The sequence below is a fragment of the Tyto alba genome, unplaced genomic scaffold (assembly GCF_018691265.1).
Source record: "Tyto alba isolate M040663 unplaced genomic scaffold, T.alba_DEE_v4.0 Super-Scaffold_18, whole genome shotgun sequence".
NCBI classification, from domain to species: domain Eukaryota; kingdom Metazoa; phylum Chordata; class Aves; order Strigiformes; family Tytonidae; genus Tyto; species Tyto alba.
In genome coordinates, this window is record NW_024881280.1 from 34763784 (window position 1) to 34783217 (window position 19434).

At 49.0% G+C, this 19434-nt stretch overlaps 1 protein-coding gene across 5 annotated transcripts in view; it reads right to left on the reverse strand.

Annotated features, from left to right (window-relative positions):
• The window catches only part of BCL11B (BAF chromatin remodeling complex subunit BCL11B), a 96886-nt gene that overhangs the window by 64633 nt on the left and 12819 nt on the right, over nucleotides 1–19434 (reverse strand). For 3 of the 5 annotated variants that reach the window (XM_042791154.1, XM_042791151.1, XM_042791152.1), the window contains exon 2: nucleotides 17236–17601. In XM_042791154.1, the coding sequence (XP_042647088.1) occupies nucleotides 17236–17601 (366 nt within the window). Of the gene's footprint in view, nucleotides 1–17235; nucleotides 17605–19434 lie in introns of all 5 variants that reach the window. The other 2 variants (XM_042791153.1, XM_042791150.1) reach the window with 1 other exon arrangement.

Consider the following 19434-nt stretch of genomic DNA (forward strand, 5'->3'; position numbering starts at 1 on the left):
GTCAAATTGAATGAGCAGAGCAATCAACTGGAGATGGTAAAACAATCCACCAAATGAGGGGAACCCTCAGGATCTAAAGCTTCAGTCCTCAATTTACTGGCCATCAGCACAACTGAGTAAAAAATGCTCTCTGAATGAAAAAGAGGCTAGAAAATCAACTAGCTTTTAAATAATGAAAGAAAGTAGACAAGTAAACCAGCAACCAGGAATCTAGTTCAGGCTATAATGTAAGTTTAAAAAGGGAAATAATAAATCGACGTTTCCTTTGCACAAGGAAGCACATTGCAAACCTGCACCCAATCCTGCTGCTAAATAGCACAGTGAAAAGTTTCATCCAAAACCTTGGCTCCAAGCAGAATTTGACCAGTCACAAGTGCTAATTAGACAGGATAACTCAACCCTACACCAGGAGAGGTAAAACACAAGCACTGGATGAAAAGAAGCCCTTACTCCTTACAGTATGTGACACAAACCTAAGAGCGAAGCCAACTGCAAGAAACCAAGATCCATTTTGTGTACAGGCCATTTTTTCTGAGGTATATTTTTTCAGGGCCAGGTTTCCCCCTAACTCCCAATTCACCCATTTATTTGCACAGAATAGCATCCTTCTCCATAAGATAAAAGTATAAGACACAAAAGGGGTTTTAGTATCAGATCTGCTTGAAATGGAAGCTGAAGTTGACTACCCAGGAAAGTGTATTTAAAAAAAAAATATATAATAATAAGAACAAAACAGAGATACTGCACAAACCCGGGTGAAGCAAAAGAGTTCTTCCAAACATCCATGGTCAGGATGAGTAAGTGATATTAAATTCATGCCTATCACCCCAGTAAAATAAAGTCTAGTGGGATTTTGTTTTGTTTCGGATGAAAATGTCAATATACTCAAACGGCAGCTTATTGCTGTATATCACAGTCTAACCAAATCTTTCTATAACCTCTCGCATTACAAGCAAAATCTCTAAAATGTCACCAACTAAAAAATTGAACTAGCTTGTAATTAGTTTCAACAAAGTAGTCCTTTTAACCCTAATTTTCTCGATGTAAATGGCATTTCCAAAGTAAGCATTATGAACCTTCCTTAAGGACAAGCAGAATCAAATTGTAAAATCATAAGCAGCGATCTAGTAGTTCTTCCTCCAAGCAAGCCTTTTATTTCCCTGTAATAAATTCAAATCCAGTCTTCAGTCTCTTAATAGGTGATCAGAGAAAATATGCATGCACACCTAAACCGCTACAACAAACCTTATTTTTTAAATAACACTTCAATCACTAATATAATAAAGACTGTTGTAACACGTTAGCACTAGTATCATTATTCCTTATGATTCAATATTCTAATGACTGGCTGTAACAGAGGTTTATGTTCTGCCGAGGTTTATACCACTATTTAATGTAATTAAGCAAACTGGCAGCCAGTGCCTCTATGGAAATATCATTTCTATCACAGAGTATTCCCACCAGAAATTCAGAGGAATCATAACATACAAACTTTGATTCTGTTTATTTTTTCCCCTGTCTGAAACTGATCTGGCATTTCTTGGACTTAGTAGAAGGAGGAATTAATTTGGCTTCTGTAGACATGTTATTATTGACAATACTAATAATCTATGACAAATGGGCCATCCCCGCTTCTCTCTTTCAGCAGGCATTGCAGCCTGCAACATCGCTTTGCAAAACCCCAGAGCTGGACTCTCCTCATGCTGGGAGCCCTGTGAGTGTACCAGCAATGGGGTTTTAAGTAAGCCATCAAAATGCTAATATTCAGCACGGGCCAGATCCCTGTTACCACTGAAAGCAGAACTAAAGCTCCTCTGGAGACAGGATAAGGCCCTTCCAACATGATCAAAGAGTAAACGCATGCAAAGCTCTGATGGGAAAAAGGATCTTTTTTCTAATTTTAAAACCAAACAGGGAGAGTCCACCAGGCTCCTAATCCATGTTACAGTGACGTCTGGGACCACTGGGGTCTGGGATAACAGCAGCAAGACAAGTGGGCCCAGGCTAAAAAGTTGCCACCGGAGGTCAAAGAGGAGCGCTTAATACCCAGGATCGCATCAATATCGAGTTAGTTACCTTTTGGGCTACACTCCGCTCCACGCAGTCCTACTGATGACAGCAGATGTGCTGTATAGATATGCATGTGTGTGTGTATATGTGTATATATGTACATACACGCCCCTGTAACTGTGCGTGGCTTGGTCGCGTCTGCATTCACCCTCGAGCAAGAGGGTTACGGGGGTGCCCAGGGGAGCAGGGTCAGGAGCAGAATGCAGCCCCAAGACCTGAGTTCACCCGCTGCCGGCGACAGCAGAGCTCACAAGCCAACTCGGTTAAAATAAAGGCTTAGTTACCTCTTCCTCCCAGCTGTACAGCTCTCTGTAGAGGGGAAAAAAAAAAAAAAAAAAAACCAACAAAAACAATGCTGAAACAAAACCACACCCATTTGTGGGGGGAACGGGACAAGGAATGATAACAAGAAAGGGAAAATGTCTGGTTCCTATTATTGCTATCTCCAGCACTTTCACCTCCACAAACAGCTTAAAGGAGGGCTTCTGGAACAGAAGTTCAACTTTCCCTAATCCGGGCTCTTAAACTGCCAGGATCTGATTACATTTTCTCCTTCTCCAGATTTGAATACTTTTATTTTATATCCCAATATGAGGGGGAAGGAAGGGGGAGAATCTCAGTGTCACTGTAAGAAAGAAGTCACTGGGTTTTGCGATCCAGCAGCTTCCTTGGCAGAGGGAACTGCTGGTTGGCATAATCCACTCGTTTGACAAAACTACTATTTCTGGGCACGGGCTCAAAAACAGGTAGGAAGCAAATGCTGAGAAATAAGGAAGTAAAAACAGCCAACAGATTTTTCACTACCAAGAACGCCAAGAGTAAACATGATTTATTTAGCTGTGTTTAACATGTCTCTTCTGCACTAGACTGCAGAAATCTGCTTGCATTTAGAGCAGGGGGAGGAGGCGGGGGGAGGGGATGAAAAGGGAATCCATTACGGCGCTCCACTGATACTTTCTGAATTGTTCAGTCACACAGTTTTATTGAGTACAAGTATTTTCTAGCCCAAAATATATTCATGTGCCAGAAAAAAAAAAGCAGCACTAATCTGCTGTTAATTAACAAGCTGCTGCTAACAAAAGATGAAGGACCCAATTCATACAAACAATATTTACGTGGGTGTCGTGTGATTTTGTCACAGATCTTTTCTTTCCTTCCCTCCCCCCCTCACCTCCTCCTCTTCCTCAGCACCCAGTTGTGCGGATGAAGCACGGAGGGGTCCTGGCTCCCCTCGGGACCGGCACCCACCGTGGGGGTGAGGGCACCCAGCCACACTCGGACAGGGGCTCACCCGCGGCGCCCCACGCCGGGGCTCCCACCTCCCCGTGCAGGGAAGGGCCCGACCGCCTGCTCGCAAGTGAAATGTCCTCAGATCTGTATTCAGTTCGGAGGCAGAAGCCACCTTCTGCCAGCGTGCCCACGGTGGCAATGCTGCCGAGGGTCTGGGAAGCGGCACGGAGCCCCCCCCGTCCCGCACCCCCCCTTCCCGGCAGCGCGCAGGCTGCAGGAGGGGACGGGCGGCACCGCTGCCCTGCCCGTGGACTCGCATTTCTTGACTCCAGCCCCTTTGCCACGAAGTTTGGGGAGGGGAGGGACGTACGAACAGCACGGGGACCCGGAGGGACCCGGGCTTGTTCAAAAATGCCCACGCAAGCACGGAAGGGCAGGCTCCCCGGCCCCCAGCCCTGCTGCCCCCGCCCGCTCCCCGCCGTCATCTGGGCCGGTAGCGCTTGTGGCCTCATCCGGCGGGGTGCCGAGTGCGGTGAGCTGCCCTGAGCCCCCCGCGGACACGGCCGGGAACTTCGGGAAAAACAAGCCATTCGCATCTTTCCTGCCTCATCCGAGAAAGGCGTAGCTCCCGCGGGCGGTTTAAAGCTGGTGCTGGCAAAGGGGTGGGGGGGTTAAAACCGGCGGCAGCGAGCACTAAAAATTCCTGGACTTGCTCCACCCCCAGGAGCAAAGGTGGGGTCGCAGGGTCGGAGGAAGGGCTGGTGGTCCCCGGCGCTTTGCCCATCAAACCGCGCAGAGCTGCCCTGGAGGAGGGCTGGGGGGCAGCGGTGTTGGGCTCCGCTCAGCGCTGCCCTCACACAGCCCCGGCTGGGAGGAAGGAGGGTGGGGGGCAGGCGGGTGGGGGGCGGACCGGCCCGGCGGGGCGGTGGTCCTGCGAGCCCGGTGCTCTGCACAGCCCACGGAGGGTCCCGCCCCGAAGGCCGCAGTCCCCGCGGTGGGAGACAAACCCCGCTGGAGCATGCACACATCGGCCTTTCCAGGTTTTATCTCGCCGGACCCTCACCCTGTTCCCCAAAACGTGGGGGTTTCCCCGCAGCAGCCACAGCACATCCCCCCGCCCCCTCGCCAGCACCCAGCCCCACTCGGTGGCCGCGTCTCCCCCCACGGCGCTGCCCCCCCGCCGGACCTGGGCTCTGCCCTGCACACCGACGAACACCGAGCCTTCCCCTCACCCCCCCTGTTTGGGGACGGGGCCAGCTCCAGACCGGCATTTTAACAAAACCCTGGCTTGGGCTTTTTCAAAGATCTGCGGTTTCAATTTTTTTTGTTGTTGTTGTCGTTGTTAGCACCGATATTTGAAACAGACATTTACCGTTTGAAAAGCAGAGCGACTGCGTTTAAACGAGCGCCTCGAAACAGCGAATGAAAGAGAAACGGTTCCATCTGTATCGTGTTCTCCACTCGCTACCGCTCAAAAAAAATGAACTTTTCCAGACGGCAGGGAAGTCTCCCGACGGTGAAGACAACAGGAATTCCCCAGATTCCCAGGGAGGGATGAGGATGACCCAGGCGGCGGTGCAGCTCCCCACGCAGGTAGCCAGTGCCTGGTGGGGCTGGCGGTGGTCGAAAGGGGACACGCACCCACCGCCCCACGCCTTCCAGAATGAGCAGGGGCCTTTGCTAGAGGCCTCTGGCAGACCCTGCTGCGGCCGTGCCCTCCCCCTGCTTAAGTATTCCCAATTAATTGTCAGATAGGAAGCGGGCTGGCAGTGTTTCTCCTCACCCTCCTTGCAGGCAGGGCACGGGTGGGGCCGGTGCGGGGCAGTGCACTGCCAGAAGCCCCCTGACCCGAGGGGTACCTGCTGCTGGTGGCCCGCGAAGGTGTGCCCTGCCCCGGTGCACTAGCACTGCCCTGCGCATCCCTTCCGAGGAACAGCTCTCATCAGGTATCCTCGATCAGCCTCAACATCAAAAATAAAGCGCATCATCCACAGCGAGGGCAGCGTCCTTCAGTGGGGCCGGAGGGGGCTGGAGTGGGGGCGGGCTCAGGGGGTTTTTTAGGGGGCTTTGGGGGTTACTGTTTTAACTTCTTTCCACAAAAAAAAAAAAAAAAAGGCCCTGTACCATAAACATTAATCAAACAGTATATTCTGCCTTCTAGTCTTGAACAATTATGAGTACAGTTTTGTGATCTTTAGCCATATTTACTGATACTCAAAGGCAGATTCTATCTTGTTAGATTGTTATAAATGGGACCCAAGGGAATCGGCACACAGGCAGAGGCAGATGTGAGAGAGCCTTATCAGAGCTCGGGTGTGCTTCAGTTTTCTACTGCTGAAATTACAGATATTTTGGAGGAAAGAAACAACTTTAGATCCCTCTGCAAGATCATTACAAAGAGCTGTCCATAGACTGAAAAAAAAAAAAAAAATTCTATTCTGCTGAATTTAAGATTTTTTAAGATTAACTGTTAAATTTCAAAGTGTGGTTTACATGTTCTGGCCACTTGTATGCACAAAAGTTTCAGAGACAGATGCAGAAAAGGTTTCTGGTTATAAACCATTAAAGAAAGAAACCCACAAATTCTATCTCATTCTCTCTTAGTTAAATATATAGTTTCTGCTCCAGTCCTGTTTCATAATACCATAAAATAGAGGCACACTTCCGACACTAGATTTGAGAAGCTGTCACATTAAAGGTAAACTTTTAATCTGCTACAGACAAACAGCACACATTTTTATTTCCTGAGTAACAGCTCTGAAGAAATGTTGAAACAAGAATTTAAGAGCTTTGTAGTAAAGCTGCATGTAGGGGTCTCAGACAGCTACTGGGTTTGAGCTTCTTTTCTTTGTTGTTGTCCTTTTTTAATTCTTTAAATAACCTACTCAGAAGTAGACTTCTAGGAGCAGAGTAACCAAGATGCATGGTGAAGTGAACCTCTAAGCTTGCTTTTATTTCCAGTTAATAAAAAAGATGTTTAAACTGAAACGCAGGCCTGAATTTCTAGCTATTCATTCCCACCTTTTTATCTTCTCGGGGCTCACAATCGAATACTTTTAAGAAGTTAATTGTGTCACAATTAGTAACACATTAGTCCTCCGAAATTTTTAATAGCAACCCAGGTTTTTCCCCAAGGCACTTAAAAATGGCAGGCTCGGTTATACTCTCCTTTTTTAAAACTCCCATGCACTTCCTTCTTTAAAAACCTCCCACATGCATTTCACTTGGTCTGAAAATACCAGCACAGATCTTAATCCTGCCAACGCTTACAGACATGCTTAACTTTCTGCACATCAGTAATGCCGCTGCCTGCGAGAGGGCTGTTGGCGCACCTACAGCTCCGCGCAGGCTGGGATGAAATCCTGCCTTCGCTAAGGCCAGGGGCAGAACCCCCGCTGCCGTCAGTAAGGTTATGCTTTGACATCCAGTTTGTTGCGGGATCGGGACCATCCTCATTTCAAGGTACTTTCCCAAACTCTTTTTTTGCCTTTTTTTTTTTTTTTTTTTTTTTTTTCTTCCTGCTGTTTCTCCCCCTCACCTCCCACACTCACTCTTGTGGGGCCCCACGTTGAGACCACTTGAAAACTTTTGCCTTTCAAATCCCTCCACGAGGGAAACCCCCTTGCTGAGACAGGAAACATCCTTTGCAGGTAAAGCTGAAAGAAACTATTTTGCCCCGCTGCGTGCGTTTGAGTAAACTAATTAAAACCTGGGAACTTGGGTTCCAAACGATGCCAAGAAGCAATCGTTAATATGAGCTGAAGTGAAATAGGAAGCTGCAGAGGTTTAAAATTAGCTGTAGGGAAAAAGGGAAAAAAAAAAAAAAAAAAAAAAAAAAAAAGGAAAAAATCCCCAAATAGCAGAGGGAAAGGATTTTTTTGTAATTTTACCATAAAGCTGATGTGTTATAACTTGGACTGCATGGAGTTAAAATGAATTTAGGGGCTTGCTCTGCAGTGAAGGGGGGAAAGCGCTGCTGAAAAGCAGGGGAGGGGGAAGCAGCGGCAGCCGGCTCGGAAGCGCTGCAGTGCTGTGAAGAGCAGGCAGAAGTGAGCAAACCAGCTGAACCGCTTGCAGAATTAATCAGTAACAAAGAGGCTGGAGCTGTTGGCGGGCTTCAGCCCTTGAACCTGGACTCTGCTCTATAAATTTCAACTTGGAATGGCTCTCTACTTGTTGAAAGACAGGTTGGCTCTGGGCCAAGCCATAGGGGGAAAAAAAAAGAAAAGGCCAAAAGAAAAAAAAAAAAAAAAAATTCCCTCTTGCTCAGGAAACTTCCCTTCAGTTTCTAACTCTTTTTATGAGCTAGTAATAGGGCACTCTAGAAAACGGGAAACGAAAAGCCGGTATTGAAAGGAAAAAATGAGCTGGGAGTTGGTTTAATAAAGAAAATAAAACAAGTAGGTGCTAAATTTAAATCTGGATTTTGCCTGCGCGCAAGTACATCAGCTATAATAGAAGACTTCAGAGTGCTTCACCAATAATTCAAAGGAGACTTTTACAGTTACGTTAGCTGGCTACAGGTTTGGCTCTGAAAATAATAAACGTCTTAAAAGCAGAAAAGGGCTGTTTAATCCCTGTCTACAGTCTCGTCTTGTTCTCTCCTCCCCCATCACTCCACCTTGTTTAAATGACCATTACGAAAGCAGCATGGTACAAAAAAACATGTAGAACCATCATTTATTCAGCAGTATCTCTTTCCTTTCTTATTTTTCCCCTCTTCAAACAGGGGTGTGCAGGAGAACCAACGCTCTCCTCAGCCTCTGCTCATTGCCAAGGCAATTTCAGCCACAAATACCTTGCTGCTGAGGTGCTTTCCCAGCATGAGCAGACAAGGAGTGGGCTGGGGCAGAGTGAGGGGCTGGAGTGCAGGGTGGGGGAGCTGTCAAAGTGGGAAGAAAGAAGGCAAACATCTATTCAAAGGCCAGACACGCTGAGCAAGGTCAGCTGCAGAGGCACAGCACCTTGCAGCAGCTATGCAATTACACCCAAAGTCTGCACGGCACCGCGAGTCCCACAGCCTGCACGCAAGTGCTGGACCGGAGGATCTATGGCAGCTGGAAGAAGGTGTATAATGATTTTAATTGCTCTTCCGAGGTGCTAAAGGGTAGATGAGATGCTCTTTATCTAGAGCGGAGGGCTGATGCTCTTATAGCGTTTGCAAGAATACGTGCGGGTAAAATACCCTAATGAGAGATTGGAGAGAGAAATATGGTAAGTGCCAGCCGTGATCAAAAGGTGAAATAAAATATCGGTAAGAAATGCAGCCTAATCAGAGCATGGAGGACAGGGATACACAGTCTCTTCACCAAAAGTGGCTGTTAAGGTAAATTAGATTAATCACTCCCACCTCCCTCCCTCCCTAGACTCTCTTGTTTTTAATGAAGGGGCTTACTCCCCTAAGGCTGAACGTTGTCCAAAGCTGCTGGACATTTAAAGCTATATACCTAGCACGCCTGCGACAGACACGCATCCCGTACTTCCACTTTCCAGGAAAATTGGGATCTGCGACTTGGTAGGTCTTTTCCACCTGCAGCTTTTATGACCCCGCCGAGGGACCAGCGAGCAGTGTCCCCCTCTTCTCGCTCAAGAAACACACTACTGAATGCCAGAAGAAAGAGCGAATTTAAGAGCTATTGGGCTTAAGAGTGGATTGTGCTGATCGCGCTTGAATCTTTCTGTAAAGGCATACATGCAAAGAGGAAAAAAACAACAACCGCTAAGTAACCACTTCACATCTGCCATTAAGATTATTAAACTCGTTACAAGCGGTATTTACCCCACCTTCCCCACTACACACAAACATACACACACCCCCAAGCTCTGCAACATGGCAACTAGGAGCCAAGACAGCTCTCCTCTCCCCGCTGCAGCAACCACATTCATTCCTGTTAAGGGGTTAACGATTCGTTTCCACTACTTCTCTCGAGAAAACCTACAATGAAAACATTGGCTCACGAAAGCGTTCTCACTGCCAGAATGCCACAGCGCGAGTGAAAAGTCCGTTTTGTTTTCATTACATCTCTGGGATTTCCGGCTTAACTCCTGAGCTTAGACACCAAATCCCTAGATACCCCACCCACCCACTTTTTCTTCTTTTTTTTTTTTTTTTTTTTTTTTTTATAACATTTCAACTGCACGGCCCACCAATTACCATTTGGAGGGTGGGAGGGAACAGGGAGAAGGAACCACGATGAAAAGGATGCTCTCCTCGAAGCAGGCACGCGCATCTCCCAGGCTGAGAGCTACCTAGTTTCTCCAGGCTTCCAGGGTTGTCCACTGAGAAGCACAGCTTTATTTCTATACGTGGCCTGTCTCCTCTAGTTCTCACCCTCCAGGCTCCCATCTTCCCTCTCGGCCACCGAAGCCAGCATTGAAACTCAGCCCCAAATCTATGCCCTTTGAAGTGATGTGACATGACACAGAAATCCAAGCCTTTCTTGTACAAAAAGTATGATTACTTCACAGGGGCTTTTTTTCTCCAGTTATGATAGAAAAATGTTCCAATCTGCAAAAAAAACCCTAGAAAGGTTCAACCTTTATGTCACAGCCGATTTGGTCACCGTGTGTATAGGCAGCACAGTTCAAATACGGGCTGAGAAAGAAAAACAATCTATGGAAAAAACATGAAGAGAGGCAGCCTCATGCTATAGCAACACTTCTGTCCTGCTGAAGCAAAGGAACCATTTCTGTGCCTTTATGTATTTACTCACCGTCGGAGAGGAACAGCAACTTTTTCTACCTACATGGGAGTTTTTCTGTCTTATAGTACTTCCACACAACCAACTTTCCTTCAGCTACATCCCAGTGCAAAATTCCCCTGAGAATGCACACAAACTGCTTTCTTGCAGTCAATACTCCACTGAGCACAAGCCTATTGATATTAGTCACATCCACACAAACGCCAAAGCAGTCTATGGCATGGTTGGTCACTACTTTCATTTTGCTAGCAGTTGCTCTCAGCATTGTCAAGAAAAATGAGTAATGACTGGGTGACCAGTGCCTTTTCATCATTTACCATTAATGTTGTCTAAAAAAATCTACCAATCTTTCCATGCTAATAATAAGACAGATGCAGACAGTTTCTGGTCTCCCACACATGGCCGAAGTAATTTCACAAGAGGGCCCAAACAGAGGTAAAAAACACTTTGCTGGGTGACATTTTGACCGGGCTTTACCTCTGAGTAAGTCCAAAGTCCTTCTACTGAGTTAAAAGAGGGTAACAGCATTGCCAAGCTGGCACAAACAAGCAAGTTTTGCTCTTAACGAGTGACTCCTGATACACATCCACCCCAGAGCAAGAAGACTGGCCACGTGTACTGAATGACCTTCTTAAATCCCCTCTCATCAGGCTGCAAAATGGCACTTCTGTCGAAAACATTTTACCTAGCATTGTCATGCATAAAACTGAAGATGACTATAACTAAGAGATACCAGAGAGAGCAAACAACAACAGCAAGCCTCCGTTTCGCAGTTCGGCACCCTGTGCATTCAGGGGCAGGTCCCCGCTTGCGCCACCTGATCAATCTGGCACGGCACCGCCGGTTTCGGGGGAGTTACCCCAGATGAAACCAGGGTGGAGTGGGGCGAGCCAGACCCCCCACCGCTCCTCCAGCACCGGCACCTGCCATCCGCACGCAGGGCGCAGAAAAAAATTTGAAAAGCAGGATGGTCAGAGGAAAAAAAAAACAAACAAAACAAAACAAAACAAAACAAAAACCTAAAGCCAGCAGGGAGAATTGAGGGCATAATATTTCTCAGTGGGTTTTTTGTTTTTCATCTGTTTTTTAAAACTTGGTGTGACTAATGTCACGCTTGACCCTCGGGGATGCCGGGCAAGCCTGGGTGCCCGGCAGGGCCAGCCCCTGGGCAGGACACGGCTGGGGGCGAGCTCAGACGGTGGAGAGGGGAGTGTGCCTGGTGGTCCGCAGGGCCAGGGCTGAGCAGAGGGTGGTGGAGCCAGGCCACGCGGGTGTGGTGGACTTCGAGCAAGGGGAAGCGAAGGTTTTTGTAACCGTCAAGCTGCTCACCTTCCGCTCTTGCCGGGAAGAGCAGGGCGCTTCCCGGTGCCCCGGCAGGAGCCGCTGAGCAGCACCATCACCTGCGGCCCCGCCACCCCGCCCTGCCAAACGGGGGGGGCACGCCGAGGATGGGGGCTGCCCCCCGCACCAGCCTCCCTGAGGATCCCCTCCGGGGGCATCACATCACCTGGGGAGCCTCCACCCGCCCTCACCGGCAGCCTCGAGTCTTTAAGCCGTCAACATTTTTTGGCGCCTCCTCGCCATGCTTGAGGCCGCGGCCGGCCGGGGCAGGGCGGCCGCCCCCACGGGCCCTTCCCGCGGGCCGGGGGGGGCCCCGTCCCCAGGGCAGCGCCAGGCTCCCGCGACGAGCCCCCCCCCCGTCCGCCCGGGGCACAAGCAGGGCTCCGGGTGGGATCACCCGGCTTGTTTGTCTCCCCACGACCTCAGCCAAGGTCCCCGGGGGCAGGAGGCTCGCTCGTTAGCCCTGCTCCCGGGGGAGCCGCGGCTGACACGGCCCCTGTGTGTCCCCCCCCACGCTGCTCGGGCCGCACCGGTTAGCCAAACACGTTGCCAAACACGCGGTGAAGCTGCAGAGGAGGAGGAGGCGGCCGGATAACTCCCCTGCGCCCCGTGAAAGCCTAGCAGCCGCGAGGGAAGAAGCGCCTCTGAGGAAGGCCTCGCGGAAAGGATTTCAGCCGCACCTCAGGTTTCTCGGGCCCTGTCACCACGCGCTCCTGGAAGCCTCTCCCTCCCCGCGCAGCGTTTTTCCCGGCCTGGGTTTGACAAGTGGCTCCTGCAAGACGCCCCGCCGCGGGGAGGGCCCGGCGGCAGGACCCGGTGCCGCGGTGGCCCGGGGAAGGGGACGGCCCCCCCCGTGCCCAGGGCGCCTCTCCCCAACCTGCCTGGCACCGCTGCCACGGGCCTCGGGTGGCCGGAGCCCGTGTTGTGCCCCCGTCGCGCGTGGCAGCGTCACGGCGGCTGAGCCCTGCGGTTAATGTGGGTGCGCGGGCCCACCATGGCGCATTGGAAGTGAATGTCTCGGGGTAGGCAGCAATAATAATTAGCTGTCACGATTTGAAGAAAAAAAAAAAAAGGATAATCCACGCCGTTGAGTTAACAATCACTCACGCAACACACATGGATTTAACTAATCTTAATTTGGAGAAAAATAACAATTCTAAATATATCAAATAGCCTATTTCATGGCAACCTGCGGCGGTGTTTATCTCTGGCTTCCAGCACATGCGAGTTATTTAGTTTCTCTCACTGGCAGTTTTACCGTTCAAAAGCCTGAAATGAACATTCGTGGAGCAGGGGTTGCAGTTAAATCCTGCCTCAGACAGGGAGCCTTTTTTCACAATGCACATCTAGTTCAAGTACATAATGTATGGAGCCCAGCACTGGTGGCCAGGATGGGATGAACGAGGAATTCCAATCAATCCTCTCCCCTCTCCTAACACTGTCTTTGCAGAAATTAACTACACTGTCTCAATGAGCCTCTGCTGCTGGTGTGGTTCTCTGGCCACGAGGGTGCACTGCCTGGAGCACGCAGGCCCACCAGTGAAGCCGGAGAAAGTCTGGTCCAAGTGGTGCCTACCCCACAGAGGCTCCCTTCACAGCCGGGGTTCTCTGAAACCATCCCGCATTAAAACCAAGCTGAATGGTACTTTTTCTTTAATCTGGATCGTTTCAGAGAGCAGGGCTGAAGAGCAGCCTGGTGGCCCTCGAGCCCAGCAGGGCCGTGAGACGGACGGGAGATACCGGCAGACAAAGGGCAGCGGGAGCCACCACCCCAGGGCCTCCTTCAGCCAAGGCAGGTCACCCGGTTATGCCCAAGATCTGATAAATACGAAGGATAAAAAGAAGTATAAAATACAACAGTAGTCTAATTTTTTCCAAAATACCTGCCAGCGGTGAAGGGAAAGAAGCAGTGACTGATAACTCCTAGCCATCTCATTGGCCTGGCTGTGTTTTGCTGTGCAACAATCTGGTACATCTGCTCGATACTATCACACCCTCTGTATGAGAGGTAGAACTGATTTTCAAACAGGTCAGCCAATTTGAAAAAAAAAAAAAAAAACAAGAAACAAAAAACAACAAACCACTTAATAGGACAAACTGCTCCTAAGCAAGTCACATCCTCCCAGTGCCCCAGCTAACGTGCTACCACAGACCTTACGGACAGTGGTAACACCTTGAAAAGTGTGGATTTGCAAGTTACCAGTCAAGGTAAGAAGACAGACTTCGTTATCAGAAGATCTTTAAAAGCTGATTGCGGAGATGAAGTTGCTTTTGTCTCTACTGATATCTAGAAACGCTAGCTGGAGATCTGCGCTGTGTGCATGCTAATTCTTGCAGGCTCCTGAGCTCTACCTGCCCCCCTCCAAGCAGCACGAGGTCTGCTGCATGGCCAAGAGGCTTTCAGCGCCCAGGACAAGCAGAGTTACCAAGAAAGGAAGGAAGTCAGAAAGAAAGAGAGAAGGAAGGAGCTCAGGACTCCAGAGCACCCTGCGCCAGGGTGCAGGCTTGGAGCGGTGCTGCCCCCCGACATCCTCAGGCCCAGAGGGAAGGGAGGTGCAACGACAGAGCCGAGCTGGGCGCCTGGCGCTGCCTCACCACGCTCAGCCGCGGGAAGCTGTAAGGCTTGGCGGCTCAGTCACACTGCGGAAGGCTGCACGAAGCATTTCGACCAAATCAGAAGGCCTACAAAAATAACGAAAGATCAAGGAGAGAAGTTGAAACCTATTTGAGGGCAGCAGCGGTGGCAGCATATTTCAGGGAGCCGGAGTGGCGAGTGGGTGATTTCTGGTTTCCCTCTTCAAATATAAAGACTCAATTATCTTTGAACAGCTTGCTTTACACATGAATTGACACATTTATTTTACAATAAATAACTGAAAGTTATCTATGTTTCCTTTACTGTTAATCTACACAAAGAAATAATAAACAGAGCTTGTCTACAAAAATGCAACTACTGCAGTCCTCAGAATTCAATTAAGCTAAAATAATTAATGCTTCCACCATATTAAATTACTTTATACATTTGAGCTACTGAAGTTTTTTCATTCTTTAATCTTTTTCGCCTTTTTATTTAATAAAAAAAAAGTTAGTTTCAAAGAGGGGGGGGGGCAGCTAGGAGAGGGAAAAAGAGCATGATTTGCTGTTAAAATGTAATGGTCTCCTTTAGCTGACACAGCATGTAGAGTGTTTTGTGCCTTTGATTAAAATAACATTTTAAATGCTTTGAACAAACATATCTCCCCATACTTCTAAGGGATTATTTTACATATTTCTTGGTGGAATAAAGAAATTCATTCTTCCTGTCGCAGTACAGAAAGGCTAAGAATATCTTTCGTCACATATAAAGTAAAAATACTGTAGGCTGTTGCATTATTACCAAAAAAATAAAAAAATAAAGGAAGGGGGTGGCGGGGTGGGAGAAAGCTGCCTTAGAGATTAAGTTTCCCTTTTATGAAATCGTATTTAGTCTCTTTTTTTAACAAATCTAACAACAATGCTCTACAGCCGCTCACTGGGAAATACCTTTAATGTTAAATGCAGATTCTGATTTTCTTGGCTAATGCAGAAAGCCTTTCTATTGAAATATAAATAAGGGGTTTGGTATATCCCACTAAAGCCTTTCCAGTGAATGACTTCTGTGGGTTTTTCATGGCTACCCTCCATGGCTGTAATGTGAGGCTTTTATCCTACTATTGAAAACTATCCGCTGCTATTAAAAAAAATATGGAAGGACACTGCACCTTTTTATCTCAGAGCTGGGCTCCTAATTGAGAAAGTATTATTACTGCACTATTTAGTGGATGTCCCTATCTCTGTGCACTGCTGAGAAAATGCCAATCAAATGATAAACCCTTTTATTTTTCTCAATTCAAAATCTTTCCTACATATTTTCATTTGATATTCAGTTTAGTCTGAAAGAGATTAGGTGCTCCAGATTGGCTTTTAATTTTTTTTTTTTTTTTTTTTTTTTATGCCTTTTCCACGTGTGAACATCCCCCCCCTTCACTCCCTGCCCGACAGATTTTTTTTGTATGGCAAAAACATTAGTTACATTGATGCTGACCCCCAGAAGCTGGGGTGGGACGGCACCCTCTGCCCCGGGTACAGCCACGGAGGTATTTCACTGTGGACTGAACTTGGGCACAGACTAGTAAGGGGGGAGATCTGGACTGCAACAGCAGCATAGGTGCCCTGGACCCAAGCACTGAGCATCCTCTGCAAGGGGCTGCGGGCCGTCACCCCCTCGGAGCCCAGCAGCTGCTGCGAGTGCTCAGCGCCGTCCGGGAGGCCTCCGGCAGGCTGGGGGAGAACGCCCCGAGCGCTCCTCGTTGGCTCCCACCAAATGGGAAAGAGGTCTAGCCCTCAAAACTGCTACGCCGCGAGGTAGTCCTCCCCGCCAAGAAATGCATTCGCAACCGCGAAAGGGTAGGGAAAGCCGAAAAAGGCTGGGGAGGGGACTGGCCCGGGTCTCACGGTAGGGCTGCTTACAGGCTGCCACTGCTGATGCCCCCAAAGCTGCCCCGTGCCAAGATGGTGCCCGCGCCCAAAAACGATTCTTGGAAGACAACAAGGCGGGCAATGGGTGGCATGTGCCCTCTCCTGAGAGGCAGATCATCTGGAGAGCTGAAGGCTGCAGCAGTTCAAAGCCCACATCTTCATTTATATGGTGGCTAAGTCTGTCAGAGATGCTGGGGGCTGGCTCAGAGACCCCCAGTGGTGAAAGCGGCGGTCTATTAAAGCTTCGGCTGTAAAGATAGGAGCTTCTCACAAGTCTTCTGGGGATCCTCCTCATGGGAACATCTCTACCACAGGCAGGATCCTGGACCACCAGATCTAATCCCATAGAACAACTCCTAGAGAAATCGGGATAGTGGCAGCAAGGTCAAATTGCCACTGGCCTTCTGTATGGGATACAGTCAATTTGAACAGAAAAGGCCCATTTGAGGGGAGATCCTGCTGTGTAACATAAAACCCTGACTCGCTAGCAGGGAGCAGAGCCTTCCTTTCACTGCCGCCGGGGGAACACGCCACGGCAGGGGGGGTTAACGTCCCGCACGACGGAAGGGGCCCCACGCCAGGCGCTCTGCAGGAACCGCTGCACAGCAGCTCGCCCAGGCGGCTGCCATCGCCCGCCTGCCCGCCTCTGAGCTGGGGAGGCTCACTCGGTAAATGTTATCTGCACCGCGTGCGAGAGTTTCGGGAAAAGAAACGCCTGTAGTTTTCTCAGCCGGGCCAGCCTCTGCTCTCATCTCCTCGGCCAAAAGCCCCGTTTGGGATGTGCAGGTGAACGGAGGCGGCGCCCACCCAGCTCCAGCCAGCTGCAGAGACCCGGGGCGGGCAGCACAGGCGGCGGCGCAGACCAGGGAGCTGACGTCTAACCCCGGCAGAAAGAACGAGCAAGGACTTCATGAACCCCTGCTTTAGCCCTCACAGCCAAATCCTCTTCACCACTGCTGTCAGTGGGAAGAGGATTTTTCCACTGCCTTCAGTGGAGCCGGGATTTGGTCCTTCCCAGTGAGTCTGCATGTCACCAAGGGTCTCTGAACCGAACCGCACTGGGCATCTCACCACAGTCCCCTATCCCTCCGCCACTGCTCCCCGCTTAAGGACGCTCCTGAAATGGGTTCTGACCCCACCCTGCTGCTTTTTCCTACACGTGCAGGCTGTCCCTTGGCTCTCCGTGGGGCCTGAGGCCCCTCTCTCCAGGAGCTGGCCCTGTGCAGACAGCACACGGCATGGGGAGCCCTGCTGAGCCCTGCCTAGTGGCGAAGATCCTCCAGACTGGTGGCTCCTACAAAGACCTCTAACTGAAGCCTTTGTTTCATGGCACTTTCTAGAGGGCCCTTGTTGAAAGATTACCTAGGCAGTTGATTGAGTGTAAAACATGCTGTACCTGCAATGTTCTCCTGCTTGGGGCAAATTCCTTTTGTAGGCGTGAGAAGACGGTCTTCTTCATCGGGTGTGACTTGGATCCCGATTTCCACTGGCTCTGACACTTTCCTGAGCTCGGCACGTGAGGAGGGGGGAGGGCTGCTCTTATCCATGCTCTTTTCATAGCAGGCACCACCAGTGCCATTGCACTGTTTTCTCTTGTGCTCTATAAAAACCAAGATGTCTCCCAGCGGGAAGTTCATCTGACACTGTCCACAGGTTAACAAGTCGGGGTCTGTCCCGCCTGCAGCGATGCTGATGCCGCCTGGCTCTGCTATTGCCAGGCTCTCATCCTCGTCGGCGAGTGCCGGTTCCACATGGTCAGCCTCTGCTTTACATGGACAAGGAGAAAGAGGGAGGAAAGGGGCGAGGGGAGAAGAAAAAGAGATTGCTTTGAATGTTCACAGACTCTGAAGGACGCATCACGAGCGGCCCAGCCTCCCCCCACCCTCCCAAAGAAGCCAAGCCTGATTAGATCTTTCTTTTAGTTTTCAGCTTTTCCGCTCTCCCAGAATGATTTCAAGATATTTTGCAACCAAGCCTGCCTGAAACAAAATGGAAAGGCTGACCTGGCATAGCTTTCCTGACAGCTCCTTCCCACTGCTGCCAGCGCTGCAAGGATATCAGCAAAGAGCCATTTTGCAAACGTTCAAGCCCCGAGTCACTCTCTGAAATAGTTCCTCTCTCTTTATCCCATCCTCTCATTCCCACCACATCTCCCAGCCATCTGGCCAAGGCCTCAGACAGCAAAGCTTATGTACCCAAACCTCTCCTCCTATTTCAGAGAGAGGGGGACAGCTTGTGTGCTCCAAACACGCAGGACCGGGCTCTTTGTGCCATACAAAATTAGTACCACCTTGTCCCATTACAAAGATACCAACAAGGTTAAACGACCACCCATTAGCACAAATTACAGCAAACTATTTGCAAGAATAAAGTAAGCAGGATACCGTTCCATGAGAAGTTAAGGGGTTTCAAAAGCCTACACAGCGGGGAAAGAGAATGAGGTACTTATTTAACATACTGGAATACTGGCTGAGCCTGAAATCTTCCACTCTGTTTTCCTGATGTCAAATAACCCTGCAGTTGGTATATAAGTTAATAAAAGTTTTTTTGTTTAAATCTTGCCCACGGACATGATGGATTTCATACCGTTACCCCCAAGGTCTGGGAAAGCATTTCTGAGTGATCAGCATCAGTTTCTAAGAAATAAGTAACTTCTCATTTCACAATTAATAAAAGAGTGTGTTTTTAATGGGTATTTATAAGATAATTCTTCCATTATAAAATAATTATGAATCACAATTGATTTCTGGGGCAAAACATGTTTTTTGGTTTGTTTTCTCTTGTTCTGCCGTGTAACTGCCAAATCATACAGACCTTGGTCTTTACTCAGGCAAAATTTCCACTGACTTTTGCCTAGGGCTGTTTTGCCTCTGCAAGGACTATAGGATTTGGGCTGAACAAAACAGAGGAACTAACAGTATGTAAATCAGCGAGTGAGACCTCTAATCGAATCAGGATTAAAGGAATAGGAGGAAAAATGTTCTCTGTTAGCCCAGGCAGTTTGCTTATGGATTTCCTGGGGAAAGCTAGTCGCACAGATATCTCAGAGAAGTAAGACTGAGATAAACAGATGCTATAATCCAGATCTGGATACTCCTCCTGGCCAAAAAGAGAAGGAGTTTTGTCCCATTCTTCATCAAATAGGAAAAAAAAAAAAAAAAAAAAAAAAAAAAGTAGGAAAGGGACAAGAGGTAGAAAGTAAAACGTATTACCTGGCAACAAAAATGGTTGAGCCGTGAAAAGGGCAGTTTAGAAAAAGAATCAACCCCATTTTTGCCTTCCAGAATAAATAATGGATTGGTGTCTCTACCAGCTGTATTACAGGTTGCATCAGAGCCCGCTGCCAGCGAAGCGGAGAGCAGCAGCAGCACCAGCGACAGCAGGAGAGGACGGGGACCCCGAGGAGTGCCCGAGCACGGACCGTCCTGCCTGAGGGGGTGACGGGCACGGGCAGACTCCGGTTCCCTAACTGACACCAGGCTCACCAAATACACAGCACAACGTTCCTTCTGAAAACCATTAATTACCTCTTTCCCCTTAGCGTAAGTTTAAAAGGAGCTTGAAGACATTACTACATAATTAATTCATCAATGTA